Genomic DNA, 18435 nt, shown 5'->3' with positions numbered 1-18435 from the left:
TATAGCATATTTCAGTCATCCCATTTTTGAATTCTAGAAACAAAGAACAGTTATTTAGATTTTTGTTTCTTTTGAAAATGTGCCTATAAAATTTATTGGTGCTTTCTAATAGTTCAATTTATGTAAAAGCATTCAAGCAGAGTTTAAAGGCAAAATCCACTTTGTTCCATATCTGCACTGGGGCAGCAACTACATTAAGATGATAACAGAGCAAAGTTCAGCTCTACATCTTTTTCTTCTTCTGGCCAAAAGCTGAAAATTGAAACATTGATCCATCCAAACATAAATTTCAAAAGCCAAATGTCACAAGCAAGATAAAACATCATAGAATATTCCATTTCACACTGTTTGTCTGCAATACTTAACAATCCAACATGTTCTTTATTAGTTGAGGGATATAAAACAAATACCATTCTGATCGTTTGGTTGATCCTTTATTGAAAGACAGAGATTTTGTGTAAACCAATAACAGGTCTAATGGCTTCATGCATTAAGAGGCTGCAAGGAGAACATGGAATCAATGAGATTGCTACATGCAGCATTTCAAATGTAAGAATTCTGGCAAGGATAGAAAAGAACCAACAATTCATCTAGAAGTTTGTGGGATGACACAGCAAGTACAGACTTTGCAGAGTGCCTTTTTTTTGGTGTGTCTTTTACAAGCCTGGAGGGCATGTCTAAATAAAGTATGAACATTTGATATAAATCCTTCCATCACTCTTTTTGAGAGATACGAAAAAGCTAAGAAATCTTAAAACTGTTTGAAGGACAGAAAGAGTGACGGTTTTAACCAAGAAATTTGGGATAAAAATGCAATTGAATTCTGAATCCCAAAAAACCGTTTTGAAAAATCAACTTGAAACAATCTTATGTTCTTGAAGCTGGATCTTCTTGTCAATTAATGGTGCATGAATGCTGGGTAGAATGTGCAAAAAAAGACAAGCACATTAAGGATGCTGAATATTTTATTCTGAGTATGTTAATTTTTTTGTCCTGAAGACTGACAAAAGCAACTAACCAAGTATTATCTATTAGGTTTCATAACAAATATTATCAATAGTAAAATGCATCACTAAATACATGATTTACCTGCAATTTCAATTCTTTTGCAATTGTTTGTGAAGCAAAAGAGGAACAGGATGCTCATACTGCAAAGCAAGATAGCATTCAATAGAGCTCTTTGGCATCTTCCCCACCTGTTACTAAGGCAAGCATATGTGTGATGTTGTGATTAAGGAGCTGAATTAGGCGCAATCTTGGATTAAATCCACTTCAACTGTGAAATTCACTGGTTGATTGGGGATTACTGTCTCTTGACTTACACTCCCCTATATTGTAATGTTGCATGGTGTGGATAAAGGATGAAGGGAATTTCACACACATGCCCCTGAACTTCTGGAGGGAAAGATAGGAGAGAAATCTAAGAAATGCAGAAGAAGAATGAAGAAAATGTGGACTGACGAGTTAAAGGAAGGGGGAAAGGGCAAGAGACACTTCCTCTGTTGTTATTTAGCCTACTTTTGGTTCTAAAAATTGTTTATGCTCAAGAGCATGATTTAGTTAAAAGCAATGTTGAAAACAAAACTAATTTGATATAAAAACATATGGTTTGTTTTCTGTCTGGTTGACATTTCTCCTGTAATTTTGTATTTGGAAGGCTTCCATGGCTTGTAGATTGTGCATTTTCTAAAATACATGGATATGATCTTCAGAATGTGCCTGTGAGTGTACAGGAGCCCAATTATTACACATGTTGGCAATATCTTAAAGCAGCCCTGGAATGAGGTTTCCCCTGAGATCAGATGGCTGCCATCTTAATGATGTTCTGGAAGGACATGAAAACCTGGCTATAGGGAATAGTGGATGGACAACCACCTCTTACAGATTTTTGTGTTCTCTGGATTGCTAACTATTCTCTGTTTTGAAATTACTTTTGGTTTTTCAAGTTGTATTATTTATTTGTTCTTCTATGTTCTTTTTACTTTATAAGTTGTCCAGAGTCAGTTGGAGTCAGGCAGCACAAACAAATCGAATCAAATAAATAAATTCTGCAGCTGTCTTTCCCAGCTGCCATATGATGCCCAGCTGCCAGGAAAGTTTAAGGTATTATTGCTTCATAACCACGAAGAATTGCTTGTTCTACAAACGCTGTTTGTTAGTTTCATTAAATGTATTGTGGCCATCCACTCCAAAAGACTTTGCTGAGAAAAGGCAAAGGCAAAATAGCGAATAGAATACTTCTGTGCAAACGGCATTCATTTCTCAGTGTGACTTAATGTGAAGGGTATGAGAGGCCTGCTGTGGAGCACCAGCATTGTGTTTTGTTCCTGTGGAGCCAATCAGATGCCTCTGGGGAGCCCACAGGTGGGACATGAGAGAAGAAAAATACTGTTCCTATTTGCTGAGGGTAAGAGAGAGCCTTAATGATGACTTGATACCTTTTGGTTCCATGGATCTGTACTGCATTCAGTATATAGCCCATATGAATTTTCCTCAGACTAGGCAGGCCATTTTGGGATTTTTCCCTTAACTTCTATCCTTTTGCAGTGAACTTTCCAGTGGTAGAACCAGTTGTGACTGTTACCATTATCTTTTCAGATGAATCAAAACAAGCGTTACAAAGCAATAAAGTACAATCACAAAATCAAGAAACACATTTTAGATGTCAAATGTAGAGAAAATGAATGCATCTAAGAGATGTGAGATTGAATTCGGATTGGTCACCAGGACCAGAGATGTACTCTTCTGAGCTTTTGGACTCATGCTGGAGCCATCTTCAGGGAACTTCTCTCTACTGGAATACATGCTTTGGGCTGTCCTGTGAGTTGTGTTTATGTGGTGCCTTCCTATTGGCTGAATGGTGTGTTGATGGCTGGTGATTGGCTGTTTCCTTGTGTTTCCTGTTAACTGACAAAGGGCTGGTCTCCCAGGCTTCAATCACTTCCCTGGCTATCTTTGCATGGCCAATGATCTTAGTTGCTGCAAAATTAAATGTGTGTCCTTGTTCATTGCAATATGAGGCTACCAATAAGTTCAGGTTTCCTTGTCTGACCACTCACTTGTGTTCTTGCAATCTGGTGGTTAGCTTCCTCCCCATTTGCATTACATAGTCACAGGGGCAATCCATGCAGGGGATCTGATAGATTACATTGGAAGTATCTCCCATCTCCAAACAATCTTTGCAATGCATAATTTGTCCTTGTATGGTAGCCTCTGGGCAATGTGCGATGCCCACTTGCAGATCTCAGAAGCTGCATTCTACAGCTTCTGAAATGTTTTTGATGTATGGCAGGGTGTGCCATATAATTTGTCTTTTACCTCCTTTTCTTTTTGTGCAGGGATCTTGTAATAAATGCTTGTCGGTATCCATTATGCTTGAATTGTTCATGTAGGTACCTTCTCTCTAGTTGCTTAGCTTGCTGGGTACTACAGTGAGTTTTCACTCTGCTATATAGTGTTCTGATGCAGCTCTTTTTGTGTGACAGTGGACGAAATTCAATCTCACATCATTATCCTGGACACGTAGATTTGCCTTCATTTGCTTCTAAGAGAATATGCACCTATATACATGCAGATACTGGTGGAAGGCTATTTAAAAATGCCATTGTGTCTTGGTCCACCTGAAGACATCCCAGGAAGGATTTGTTACCTAGAGAATGGCAGGCAGAATAGATCTGGGCTCTAGCAGTATCAGGACCCTGGAGAGTTCAAGGCAGTAACTATAACCTGGGTTGACAATGAAACTATGGCTCCAATACCTGTTGTGGCCTAAAAAGGCTAAGTGTTGAATCTAAGAGCCGAGGTGACGCAGTGATTAGAATGCAGTACTGCAGGCTACTTCAGCTGACTGCTAGCTGCAGTTCAGCAGTTCAAATCTCACCGGCTCAAGGTTGACTCAGCCTTCCATCCTTCTGAGGTGGGTAAAATGAGGACCCAGATTGTTGGGAGCGATATGCTAACTCTGTAAACCGCTTAGAGAGGGCTGTAAAAACACTGTGAAGCAGTATATAAGTCTAAGTGCTATTGCTATTGCTAAGTGAAACAGCTTTTAGCTTTTTTTGAAGCCTCAAATGCAAGATATTAGTAACATACTTGAAAAAAATTAGGGGTAATACTGCAAAATTTGGCTTCCCTTTGATCACATAGCTCTGATGTCTTTGAAAATATTGCCTTTATTTGTAATAAACATTGCAGATCTATTGAATCCAAACAGTTGGGAAAATGGACATCAATATCTCTGACTTTGGCTCAAAATACTAGAAGCCACACATTCCATGTTGCTTATCCCCAGTTTGATAAACAGTCATTGGCTTTTATCTGTACTGACAAAAAAAAAATCTATGGCTTGGAGTTTTGAATAAGAAGGGACATAGGTTCATTTATACAGTAAATATTTGATGACCTATTCCAGAAAAATCCACTATTTTCAGGTTTGTATTCGTACATTTTATATACAGTGAATTTCAGCTATGCAGATATGAAAAATGTTATAAGTGTTTGGAGTGTCTGGGCATCATCAGTGCGATTCCGTGACATTTTAAACTTTTCCAGCTATTTAGCATGACTACCATCACTCCTGGTTACATTTAACGTGTATGTTAAACCATATAGGAGTTTCTGACTATGGTTAAGAAGCCATATAGGGCAGAACTAAGAATGTAGTAGACAAGTTCACATTAATCAACCAGAGTGGTTTAATGGAACATGCACATTTTGCTGCATGAATATGTTACCTGGAATTTTGCAAAGGAAACAAAGCGAAGTATTTAAAATGCTTCAAAACCAATTTGATACTGAAATCAGCATTTCCCTTCGATATACATTAGGACAATACTGAATTATAGTTTCATTTTACATTATTAGCTTTTGCCTTTTTCAGTATTCATTTTGCAGAACTCAAGTGATGTTTTTAAAGTTCAAGATGCCGCAGAGTTTTCCATACAATGGCAAACTAAGAATAGCAAACGTACAAACACAATTAGGATATGAATTCCAAATATATATATTTTTTCTGATGATTATTTCTCCTAAATCAGCCCAAGAAGTGTTTATTCAGTACATTTGAACTTGATGGTATTTATTTCCAAATAAATCTGTTGGATGGTTTCAGCCTTCAGATTTAAACCACTGGGCTGCTGTAGTTCAAAAAAGGACAATAAGCACAATAAAGAAAAGGCAGATAAAATTCAAGGAGGTATTTATGATTTGCAGATTTGTGTTCTGGGCACAGATAATAAAAGCTGTTAGGGCTTTTGAAAAAACACAGCACCATTTATTTTTATTTATTTTATTAGCTTGTTCAAACAGTGCTCTTACAGAGCAACTTGTAAATTATGCTGACACACTATGTGATTAAGGCCATAATAAGGTCCTTCGTGCTTGCGGTCACTTGACTGAGAACATGAAATGGAGCTTAACCATAAAAACCTTTCATTTTCAGTAAGATATTTTACAGGTAAGGTTAAGATTTAAATGCCAAAACTCCGTTAAATTCCAAGCTGCACTTTCATTTCAATGTCAAGTCATGAAAAATAACTATCTTGGTTAAGTAAATAGTTCTGAATTCTTTCTAAAAAAAGGCAGATGTTTAAGGCTGGCCCAGGAATTTAGTAGATGGGGCATTTGTCTCATGTTTCAACCTTGACATAAGCATCCTGTAATCAGTTGTGAGGAGTATCCAGCTCCCAAGAATATCTTTTTTTATCCTTGCCCATTCCCCTGTGGAATGCTGCTCCTTTTGGCTGCTCCTAAGGGCCAAATTTTTATATCTGGAGTATTTGCTTTATGAGACACCCTGTAATTATAAATAATAAGTACTGGGCTTTCATTTTAGATGCACAGACCACCAATCACATGTGGAGGTCATCTTGAACAAGTGGTTAAGGCACCAAGCTAGAAAGCAGGAGACTGTAAGTTCAATTCCTGCCGTAGCCTTGAAAGCCAACTGGGTGAATTGGGCTGAGTCATTCTATCTCAGCCCAATTTACCTCACAGGTTTGTTGTTGTGGGGAAAATAGGAGGAGGAAGGTATGTTGGATAGGTTCATTACATTGAGTTATTTGTAAAAATAATAAAGGCGGGACACAACCAACTAACCAACCAACCAACCAACCAACCAACTAACCAATGTCTGTCCGTCCATCCATCTATCCATCATCCATCCATCTTGCTGGGGCACAGTTTCCAAATTCAAAAATAAATCATCAAAGAGAAGAGCAAAGAAGAAAGACCAAATCACCAGTTTCCAGTCAAATCCCCACAGAATAGGAAACAGCATCTTGGCAAAGCAATTCCTGCACTCCAACATTACATCAGTTGGAGGTTTAAGCTTGGGAACCAAAAGAAAGTATTACAACCCACTCCTTCATTAAAATTCATCTTGCCAGGCTACTCTACAGCCTTAGATGCTTTTTTGATTTAGAGATAATGAAGACAGCTCTCTTAATGGTAAATACTCTTTGGCAACAGTTAGTTGTCTGTCAGTTTATTGCTATAACAATAATGTCAACAGCATTATTGCAGCCTTCCTTCTTTTCAACAGAATTCTTGTAAATTCCACACACAAACACACAGGTTAGTGAGACCTAGTTTCTTTGACAGAGCAAAAGGTTATGAATCATTGGTAGAGAAAATTGTGCTTCATAAACTAAAGAGTTACACAGAGAATATAAAGCACACAACTGGAAATAGTTGGGAGTGAGGACTAATGAGTTGAGCAATGAGCAAAATGGCATCCTCAACAAAGTCTATGTCATGGTTGTCCCAAAGGTGCTTTTTCAAAAGGCAACTGGACTTTCTTTGTTTTTCCTTGAAGACGTTTCTCTTCTCATCCAAGAAGCTTCTTCAGTTCTATTGATGAGAACTGAAGAAGCTTCTTGGATGAGAAGTGAAACATCTTCAAGGAAAAACAAAGTGCAGTTGCCTTTTGAAAAAGCACCTTTGGGATCATCCACAAAGCACGGCCGTTGCTCTTTGTTATGTAATGGAAGGCCATAGAAGCTGAAGAGTAAAATGATAGAGACATAATGTGAAAGAAGAGAAGTATAAATAATCTACAGCCAGAATACCAAGCCAGCTCTAATCCAAGCTCCTTGTAGCTTCTTGTAACTGTCATAAATGTGTTTAGAAAGTGCTTAAAATTCCAGCAGTGCAAGTGTAGCCTGGCTTTACAAGACAATACATTTAGAACAAAAACATTGTAATGCGGGCTGAAAACATATTGCAAGATAATAGAGTGAGGCATAAATGTAAACTGTTTACTCTGATGTGAAATCTCTTTGAACTGTCCTTACACTTCTACCTGTCTTTGTGATTATGTGTGTATATGTATTTTTGAATAGCAGAATGCTACGATAGGAAATGATATCTTGTAACTAGTATTGTGCTACACATTTTTCAAGACCTTAAAATATCAGTAAATCTTCTGAACCTACATTTAGTGTATTTAATTTATAATGTTATACACCCAGGTGTGTGTGTGTGTGAATCTGAATTTGCATCTGTTTTCTTGTCCACCAAAGTAGTGATTGAATATTTATTGAGCATTTATCACTGTATTTTTTTTTAAAAATGAACCAATAATTTTGTAATGAGCAATTTGTTCAGAGAACTTTTAATCCACTTATAACCTTCATAAGTGTACATTCCAGAGCTTTGAATAAAGCTATAAAGATAAATACTTAACCTTCAGAATGAAAAAGGCTCTTGAAGATCCACAAAACTATTGGGCAGAAATTACTTGGTGCTAGGTAAACACGATCACTATTGTAATGTTTAGACAGAAAATTAAGATTTGCTTTTAAAATAATTAAATTAGCCTTACGTTTACAGAAAGCCAATAAAGGAAACTGTTTAGTTTGTGGACTGAAATACTGACTCTATTGATTGACTGGCCCATTGATTAGATTTAGATTCTCTTTTTACCTGAAAAAGGCATGTGAGGTAGCAAAAAGAAGGGGAAAAATCCTTAAGACAAATGAATTCACAACACAAATAAAAAAACAGTTAGAACACTGTCTAAGCTATATGTGACCCTTATTAGCAGCACGATGTTGTTGTTTTTTCATTTAAGTTTCTCCAACAGTGGGAAACAGTGTGAAGTCTCAGGAAAACCACTGCTTTTTTCCATCTCCATCTATGAGCACTTTATTGTCTCTCCATCAAATGCAAGATATTGCCTCAGAGCCAGGCTGCACAATTGTGGCCCTTTCACTGCTTAAGTGTAAATAAAATAACAATAATTTTAAATATCAATTATTAAAATAGTAATGAAAAGTTTTTGATGAATATTCTTGCAATTGAAGAAGAAAAAAACACCATACCCCCTTCTTCCTCTATTTCTTAGTAATGTTGGTATTCATTATATACAACACAAAGATGCTGGGATGGTTTCTTCTTTAAATATTTTCTATTTTTAGGCTCTCCCCCCCCCAACATGCATGGCAAGCAGAGAGATCTATGTCACCTTGTCAGCTATATTTTTAATATATTTACTTTAAAAAAATGATTCTGTCTGCACCTTTCTTGCCTGTAGACTCTTATATCATCAATTCATTGCCATAGGCTGCTAGTCTTCAATAAAAATGTCAGACCAAAAGAACAAAGGTAAATCTGCAGCAGTGGAAATTGGTCACTTTTACTCCTCCGGGCCTCTTCCTCCAAAGATGCTTCCCAGCTCTTCTGGCTCATTAACCAAACCTTAGTGAGAAGCATATTCAGTTGCATCTCTTCTTTCTGTCACCTGAGTGTTATACTTCCAAGAAACATCTCCTGAAGAACAGCAAAGTGTCATTGTTGGTGAATATGACTTTTTAAAAAGTGCTGCAAAATGTCACCAAGAACCCATTTGCTCTGATTCCCTTCTACCCTGAAGGCCAGAGCAGAGGTGTTCAGAAGTAATCTATTAGGAAGTCCTAATAGATCTAGGGAGGATTTGTCCTCGGGTGTTGGGATGACTCCCCTGAGTTTCAGCTTTGTTTTTTTTTTAAAAAAACCCCTTTAATTGTGAAGCCTGGGGGGTCGGTCCAGCCTCAGTACAATTACAGAACAGATAATTGGGGACCCATGCAATGAAGAGCAGAAAATACTTGTTAGCCAAGTAAGAAATAATCCAAGACTGCCCCAGAGTTTGAAAGATCCCAATGGGATGATAGAAAGCATCCCAGTAACTAGTTTAATTTTGGTAAATGGTCCTTTGGTAAATCCTCCACTCCTACCATGGCAGCCATTTTGTAAATGGGAGCCATTTTTGAATGCATCCATAACATGCATTTAAAGTTCCAAATGTGTATTGTCCTCAAAAGTTGCCTATCACTCGGTTAGCAGAGAATCTGTGCAGAAGCCAGTTGGAAATCCATTCTCTTGCCAACAGGTTGTAACTCATCTTTGGTTTTGCAATATATGCACAACAATCTTCATATCTGTCTGGCTGCTCTGGCTGAATGCTGCTGCTTGTTTTATTTTATCTCATGTTAATTTTATTCTCCCAAAATAAATACCCAAATGAAAATAGCTAATCCCAGTAGAGAGAGCTTTTTGCTCAGTGAATTATTTATAGCTGCCTTGTCTACATGTGTTACACTTCACTATTCTACACTCACAGGGAACTGTGCTCATGTTTGAATAGTAAGAGGCAAAGCTCTCAGTGTAGTGTCAATGTGCGTGGAAATTACCAGTCAACCATGCAAGCACAATATGGGACTATTTAGCATTTTCTTAGGACTTCAGTTCTGGTCATTTGCTTTGTGTGCATCCCATTTAAGTTAAAGGGAAGGGGGCTGAATTGCAACAATGAGGAAAAACTCATGGAGACACAGTGCATCTTCCCGTCAATAAATTACCAGCATCATATTTTAACGATCTATGCCTATACTGTGTATTTTCTCATCTGAAGATCTGAAGTAATATATGGTAGAAACCAGCCAGTCAAATATCCTGACATGACTATGTTTAAAACAACAACAACACACAAACTCAACATCTTTAGGAAAACAGGAAATCTGGCTTGCACCAGGAGGAAGCCAGAAACACTGTGGCTACACATCTGTCATGTACTAAAACAGTCGAATGGGTCAGGCTAAAATAAGGAGGAAATCACTGGTTTCACCATGCCGACTGTCCCCCAGTTGAAAAATTCATAGCGTAAGGGGGGAAAAAGCTATTAAGGATAAAATAAAAACAAATATAATAGACTTCTCCCTACATTAGATCATGGGAGATTTCACAGGACAATGTGGTGATTGTAATTACTTCTTTAAAATTAATTTTCTGAAAAAAAAATTAAAAAGGAGAGCGGCATACCTTCCAGCAACAAAACATCTGTTAGAGAATACTAGTCACATTTCTCTTGCATATGAATATAACCTTGAAATAAAGTGTATTTTTCTTTGTTCAATATTATGGGATTTTAAAATGGCTGCAACACCATAGACCTGTATTTCCTCCCAGTCTTTATTAACTAATACCAAAAAGCAAAGAAAAAGAATGCACAAAATTGTAATATAATAATAAAGCTGTAAAAAGAAACAATTTATAGAGAACATATAATCATAGATTTACATTACATACACATTACATGCATGATGTACAGTAAACTGTTCAACAAATGGAAGTCATAATTCATTACAGTCATCCCTAGCTAATCTATATTGATAAGATATTGATTTGTAATTTGCTGCTAACATCAATTCTGCAGACCACTGAATAGTTGGAGCCACATATTTGCCTTTGCAGTGCTGAACAATAGGTCTTTCAGCTGCAGGTAAGGTATGGAAAATCCCCATTCTTTCACCAGGTCAACTCCCATGCAATAGGAATAAACTTCCAAAGACTATGCACATCTGAAAACACTGAATCTTGAAACTGAGTTAATGCATGTAATAACTTCTTTCCCCAAAGGAACAATTGCTGGACATTGTAGAAAACCATATTTAAGTAAAGCATTAATTTCATTGCCTCTTCAACAGCATAATCACTTACTCAGGCTTTTCTATAGTTATGAAATAAAAGTCCCTTTAAAAGATATTATTAGGCTTCTTTAAATGTCTTCACTTAGTAATGGGTTACTGGGGAACACACTGTTATGCATCCAGTGGAGGTTTTCCGATTTTGTCACAAGTGGAGTGGAGAACATACACTGTGTCTGATCTGGTGATATTTGCATCTAAATGAAAACCTCTGTTAGAGGACAACAATTTTGAGAGGATTTTCTCCGGCTGCCATTTTAAATTCCGCATCCCTTCGTTTTTGTCAACAGCTGCAAATCCCAAAGAAATCCATCAGCACATTGGGCTACTAAGGGTTCCTTTCCAAAACTATTTTCAGATGAGTGTATATATCTGTAGGGATTGGGGAGAGAGGGGGCTTAGCAAACTTCAGCAATCATTCCTTGGATTTGACCCTTTAAATTTATGAATTAGCGCTTTAACAGTTGAAAGATTAATGAAAGCTTGAGCAGAAGGTTATTATAGCTCATTTATAATTCCACCATCGACCTTTTGCGAATGATATCAAAAATCCATTAAGCCATTAAAGCTACCTATTACAACAGGTTAATTTATGTACCACTACTCACATTCATGAAATTCGGGAACATAAATGGAATACTCCTTTCATGTATTATTTTCTGCATATCAGATTTCTTGTCCTTTAATTCTGTTACACTAACTATATTAAAAAAAAAAATCCCTGAAACAGAATTTCAAAATTAACAGTCCCTACCTTACCAGATTGGCCCTAAAATGGTTTTTTAAGCTAATAAATGGCAATATTTTTCTTACTGAAAATTTGCCTTTATAGCAGCTTCAAACTGGCATATTTAAAAGAAAGGAGGAGGAAATAATGTATCTGAATGAAGGTTTGATTTTGAGGAGTGGAGTTGATGAAGTGATGCGGGGGTGTGGAGGTTTAAATATAATTAGAAATGAAAGGGCAAAATTGTATGCCAGAAAGTATGAATGTGTCACTGAGATTGTTGTAAGTGCATGTGAAAGTGGGAATTAATATATTGGTAATAGTTGCATGTTATGTTCCAATGAATGGCAATGTAACAGTAACAGTAATAGATTTGGAAGGGACCTTGGAGGTCATCTAGTCCAACCCTCTATCCAGTCTCTCCTTAAAAGGCTCCAGTGTTGGGGCATCCATACTTTAATGGAAGAACAAAAGTTCTTTAAATTCCGTTAAATTGTAATGGAAGAACAAGAGTTGAAATTGTGCAACATTCTGAATGAATTGAATTCAGGAAAAGTAATCATCAAGCAAAATGTATGTGTGAACAGACAGTGAATGGGTTGAGAAGAAGGGAGACCAAAAACAGCATACAAACAACAGAGAGAGAGTGAAAGTGAGCAACAAAACAAAACAAACACAAAAAAGTTTAAAGGACAAAATTAGTATTTCAGACAGTGTATGGACATGATGAAAGATAGTTTGCAAAGATCAAAAGGTATGGAGAGGTATAGTAATGGCATCTGTGTAAACCGAATTTAGCTATTTCCTTTCCTATTTTTTTTAACTATGTGTCTTTTGCTTACTACAGTATTTCTTATTCTTTATTCACAAAATGTCACTTATCATGCTGGGGAATAATGATGGTTGCATTATGCATGCTAAATATATCCTCACTCTTCAATGTTTTTTTTTTTAAATTGCAGCTCCTTTACTTATGAATCATTTGCCATTCCTGCCTCCAAGACTGGATTCTGTTGACATGCAGTCTTCTAGAATTCCAGGCCGAAAAAGAGGAAGACCTCCGCTCCATTCCAGCCCTATGAAAATGGCAGTTCATAATCTTTACTCTTCATCTCCTGGTTCTCTGCCGGTTGTGAAAATCCCAAAGAAGCGAGGGAGAAAACCTGGATATAAGGTGTGATATTTTCTGGTGGTTGTTGTTGTTGTTGTTGTTGTTGTTGTTGTTGTTGTTCTTCTTCTTCTTCTTCTTCTTCTTCTTCTTCTTCTTCTTCTTCTTCTTCTTCTTCTTCTTCTTCTCCTCCTCCTCCTCCTCCTCCTCCTCCTCCTCCTCCTCCTATTATTATTATTATTATTATTATTATTATTATTATTATTATTATTATTATTTTGCCTCTGCTTAGATTCAGTCCTTTTGCAAAGCTTTATCAGAATACTTTGTTCAGGATATTATCAGAAGATGTAAAATCTTCTAGCTGGCTTGCCCAGATCTAGGAAAATTTGTAATAACCTGTCTGTTGTGTTTTATTAAACCTTTCAAAAATCATTGTATAGTAGAAACTACCTATTCTGCATGAACCACAATTAGTGGCTTAGGAAATGGCATAAAGATATTTCCCTCCACAGGACAATTTGCTGCTGCTGAACAAGCTTTTCGCTTCTATGACCCCCATGCCATTTGACTTTCTTTGGCAGCTGAGCTAGTTTACTCACCACTTAGCTGTAGGGAAAGAGGAATTGGTTTTCAGCTGCAATAAAGTGGGGGGAGGGTCTCTGGAATTTGGATGCAAGCTGCTTCCCCATTGAGGGAATTCATGCCTCAACTTTCTTCCTCAGATCTGAGGTTCAGCTGCCCTAGCAGATTGTGTTGTGAAATGTTGGTTTGACAGCTCTGCATCTCTTCCTCAGTAATTCAGGTGAAATGAGCAGAAGTGAAATTGACAACATACTGCACTTCTCTCTTTTTTCTTTGGCTAGTATCAGGCCAGGTATTAAGCAGCAAATTGCTTTGGTCTTCCTTCCTTCCTTCTTTGGGTAAAGTAAGGCATGAGGAATTTGGCTGTTATGAACTGTGTAACAGCTTGGGTGGTGAAATGTCCTTGGTTATTCTGAATAGTAGAAGTGATTGCAGGTCATTTGTAAAGGTTTTGAGGGATAGAGGAGTGGATAGTGATAGTGTACAAGTGCCATTAATCTCTTTGCATAGCATTGTTGACACTAATCATGAGCAGTTCTCCAGAGCTTCAAACAAATGGGGTTTTTTTTCCAGATCCATTTGCCATGAATTCATTTTGAGGCTTTCCTACAACAAAACATTTCTTTGTTTTCTCTATAGTATCTCAGATTTGCTGAAGAACAAAACACTACTTTAAACCAAATAAGAGTTCCTACATTTAACAATAAAAACGCCATGGTTACAAATATCAAATAAAGCTCTATTTTCTCATCAGGTAGGAGAAATTACTTATTTTGAACTGTGGCAAAAAAACAAACAAACCCAGAAAAGATCGAATGTTTTTCATTCCAGGAATCAAGCTTTATAGAATATTTGCTAATATATTGTATTAGAAGCTGTAAAATAAATTGTAATTTGCCAGGTCCCTGCACGAATCACACAATGTTTACAATATCAAAAAGAGAGTGTTCTCCTTCTAGTTGTTTTGTGCAGTCGTTTCACCTGCACAATGTCTGTTCGATCAGGGGTCTCCAACCTTGGCAACTTTAAGGCTTATGGACTTTGAATCTCAGAATTCCTCAGCTAGCCATGCTAGTGAAGTTGGAGACCCCTGTTAGCGACTAGTTTATATGCATCCAATCTAGAAAGTGAGTCCAGTCAGAGCTGATCCTTTTTAATCTTTAGGAAGCTTGCCAAGACTACAAGACTTTTATATGTGATATTAATTCTGTCTTTTTCATCTGGTTTTTATAGTGTCCTATTCTGAACTTCCAACAATTACCAGATGTAAAGATGATCAGAAAACAAAACAAAACAAAACAAAACATGTATGGATATTTATTTAGAGAATCAGTTGATGTGATCACCCATGATATTGCACAGCAGATGATTTAATAACAGAGCATTGATTTTAATGGTAAACCCAGACTTCAAAAACTATGAGTTAGTTCTAAACTAACTTCTCATCCAGATGTAATTGTTCCATTGTAGGAAGACTTTTTAATATGTGGAGTCCTTGGTACTCTGTTAGCTTTGTTGCTTTCTTGCAGACATTTCATTACCTGATTAGGTAGCATCATCAGTGCTAGTGAAAGTGGAGTTTGCTATCTGTTTATATATAGTAGCTTGCTTTGCCAGTGTGGGTGGTGATGTAGTGTGGTTTTCCTTGGTAGCTCCTTGATTAGAAGATCTCATTAGTTTTGTCTATTTGATTGTCTCCTTGGTAGCTTTTTTATTAGAATATTGCTTTCTGCTTGATTGTTTGTTTAATATTGATCTCTGTTTATCTGTGATAACCACACCCCCACCTACACTGCCAGGGCAAGCCATTGTGTATAAGCAGGGAGCAAACCCCACATTCACCATGACTGATAATATTGAAATATCTAAAGGAAACCACCAAGTTCAGAAAGCACCAAGAACTCCATAGTTCAACCCCGAGCTACATATATTCTCTTCTATTGATACTTTTTAATATCTGAAGATGCCTAAGGCTGAACAGTAGAACTTGTGTTTTATAGGGAAGAATCCCCAGTATTATGGAGGCTGTAAATTATTTTAGCACCTAAATCTTACAGAGTAAATTTTACAAAGCTCCTTATTTTACATGGATTTTTTAAAAAATATAATTATTTGGTACAACTTTTCTGCCTTAGATTTTATAGCACCTAGAGTGAAAACTCAAGAAAAAAGTGATAAAGTGATAAATAGATAATTTCTTATTATTGGGTCTGGAATAATTCAGGCAAATAATTTTTAAATTAATAATAAGTCTGGATAGTGGATGTGGCAGTACCTGGAGACAGCAGAAGAGAAGAGAAAGAACGGGAGAAGATAACAAAACAATAAAGACCTGAAAATAGAAATAGAACAACTATGACAAAAGGAAGCAAAGATAGTACCAGTAGTAATAGGTGCCTTAGACACAATCCCAAAACAATTGGAGCACCACTTGAGTTCCATCATATTGACAAAATCACCATTAGTCAATTGCAAAAGGCAGCTTTACTTGGAACAACTTACAGCCTGCAAGGATACTTTAACACCATCAACATCTACCTATCCCTCAATAGGACTCAATAGGAGGCTAAAAATGCCAAATCCAGACAGAACATCTGGTTGACTGCATCAAACCATAATTACTCTACATTCTGTACCCTGGAGTGATACAGAACAGGTTGTGATTTCTATATAGCATCCCTTTCAGGCTACTATTATATTCTTCTTTCAAGGACATTCTCAGCTCTTTTCATTTTTCTTAATAGGATTTACTGTAGTTTCCAGGTCCTTGATATTGTTTGCTACCTTTCTGTATATCTGATGTAGTCTGTTGAATGCTTCATAAACTGGGATACCCAGAACTCGATATAATATTTGAAATGGGAGGAGATGGGGAAGAAAGAGGATCACTGCAGAAAAGGAGGAAATTATTTGCCTTGGAAACCGTAGTTCTATGGTGCAGTCTAAAATTGCATTTGTCTTTCTTGCAGATTGCCAATTCATATTCAAGTTTATAATCATGTACTCTTCTTGTTTTTCATTTAAACAATTACAAATAATGTCCCAAATAGGAATCAGGCATGGATGAGCCATATGCAGCTTTCCAATTGCGTGTAACATCTCGACACTCTATTTGCGACCGTCCCAAAAAAGAGGATGGGACCAAACATTTTGTATTTGAATACCTTCAAATACAAAAAGGGGAAAGACTGGTAGAAACACATGCCTTAAATTTGTGCAGGTTTAAAACACACAAAAGTATGAATCTTACCAAATTAGGCCCAGTTTTCTAATTTTGGGGAATTTTATAAGGGAACACAATGGTGCAGTGGTTAGGACACTGGGTCTTAAACCATTAAAGATCTACTGCTTGGCAGTTCGAGACCTGAATGCTGAGAGATGGAGTGAACTTCCATCACTTGTTCTAAATCCTGCCTACTAGCAATTTGAAAGTGTGCAAATTCAAGTAGATGATAGGTGCTGCATACAAGCATGGAGGAAGGTAAGAGCGGCCCATGTTTCGCTATATGCTTTCTGCTCCAGCATGATATAATGCTGTCCACATGACTCCAGAAACGTCTCCAGACAATGCTATCACTTTGGCTTAAGAAATAGAGATGAGCACCGCCCGATAAAGTTGGTTACGTCTTGTGGGATAAAACCCACGGGGACAGGGAGATAAGTATGTTTCGAACCTCTTCAAATTTTAAGGCACCCAATTTGCCGCATAATACCTCCCCCTAATTAGGCTTGCCATTCCTGCACTGCAAATACTTGGTTGACTTTTAGATGGCATTGATAGTCCACCAGATTTCTGGGTTCCAGGTATGTCAGTGCTATCCCCCAAACATTCCAAAAGTTCTAACTTGTTTGGTGTTCTACTCCTTTTTGGTGATGTTGCAATCTCACCAGCATTGCCTCCCCACCCATGTTTGTTCGTCTTTGCATTAGGACAATCAAAATAATTATAAGAGGTATCTGTAGGGCATTTCAAGGCACTAGCAGTGAATTTAAACCTTGGCTATATTTTTAAAACAGTGGGAAATGGAAAAGGCCGGTCCTGTTTGCCTAAAAATAGATAAGCAACCGACTGGATGAATCTTTTCTATGAAGGAGCTCCATAGCCTTCGCATTGCTCCTTGTTTATCCTCAAGGATGGATAGAGGAGGTGGTAGCAAGAAATGTCTCCTCTAGCATTTTAAAGGATAAGAGATTCATGTAGAAGGAACAGTTGCTTTTCATTCCCAAACCATTAAGAAAGAGAGTTGTCCAGAGAAATAAACTGACAGTGGGAACTTCCTCTGCCTCCCCCCACACCAGCCAGCAAAGCTGGAAATGTTGGGGAACTCTGGTATACAGCATAGTCCAAGAGACATTTGCTTATCTTGTCCATCAGGTTTTCTCTGGAAATTCTATCATCTACAAAATAGTTTTTATATCTGGCTTGTTGGATAATTCTTAGAGGAAAGCATCTCTGTCATCATAACAGTGATAACTCTTGTATTGTACTGAAAGCGCCTCAATATTATTTTGAGATGTAGTAGTGTTCATACTGAATATTATATTTAAGTGCATATAGATGGAAAGTGTTGAAATGAAGAAATGAATTCTTATCCATGGGCTTTGTACAGTTTTCCATTATCCATTATTACTTTCCATAGCTATTGCGTTAAAAATTCAGTAAATTCAAAACAAAATACTCCTGCTGCATTAATCATTCTATACACCTCTGCATTTATAATTATGGACCAAAATCTATAATTTATAATTATGGTTCAAAAATCATACAAAATCATCATATATTGTATTTATAAAAGACCATATTGTTTTGAAATTGGTTTGAATCACTACATAAAATCTGGTAATAGTCTAATTTGGCTGTAAATAAATTGGACATTGAGGGTACTGCTGCAAAATTCTTGGCTTCTTTGAGATAGAATTGATTCTCAAATCTGAAAGAGTACAGTTAGTTCTCAACTTACGGCCACAATTGAGCTCAAAATTTCTGTTGCTATGTGAGACGTTTGTTAAGCGAGTTTTGTCCCATTTTATGACCTTTCTTGTCATAGTTG

The 18435-nt window shown here is 37.0% G+C and overlaps 1 protein-coding gene across 3 annotated transcripts in view; it reads left to right on the top strand.

Moving 5' to 3' along the window:
- Nucleotides 1-18435, top strand: part of SCML4 (Scm polycomb group protein like 4) — a 76453-nt gene that overhangs the window by 16754 nt on the left and 41264 nt on the right. For all 3 annotated transcript variants that reach the window (XM_087882627.1, XM_087882626.1, XM_034409112.3), the window contains exon 2: nt 12654-12865. In XM_087882627.1, coding sequence (XP_087738753.1) covers nt 12665-12865 — 201 coding nt within the window. In that variant the 5' untranslated portion in view covers nt 12654-12664. The remainder of the gene's footprint in view (nt 1-12653; nt 12866-18435) is intronic.

This window comes from Pantherophis guttatus, chromosome 1 (genome assembly GCF_059756535.1).
Source record: "Pantherophis guttatus breed Tessera chromosome 1, ASM5975653v1, whole genome shotgun sequence".
Classification (NCBI taxonomy): Eukaryota; Metazoa; Chordata; class Lepidosauria; order Squamata; family Colubridae; genus Pantherophis; species Pantherophis guttatus.
This window is presented reverse-complemented; position numbering and strand designations above follow the sequence as displayed.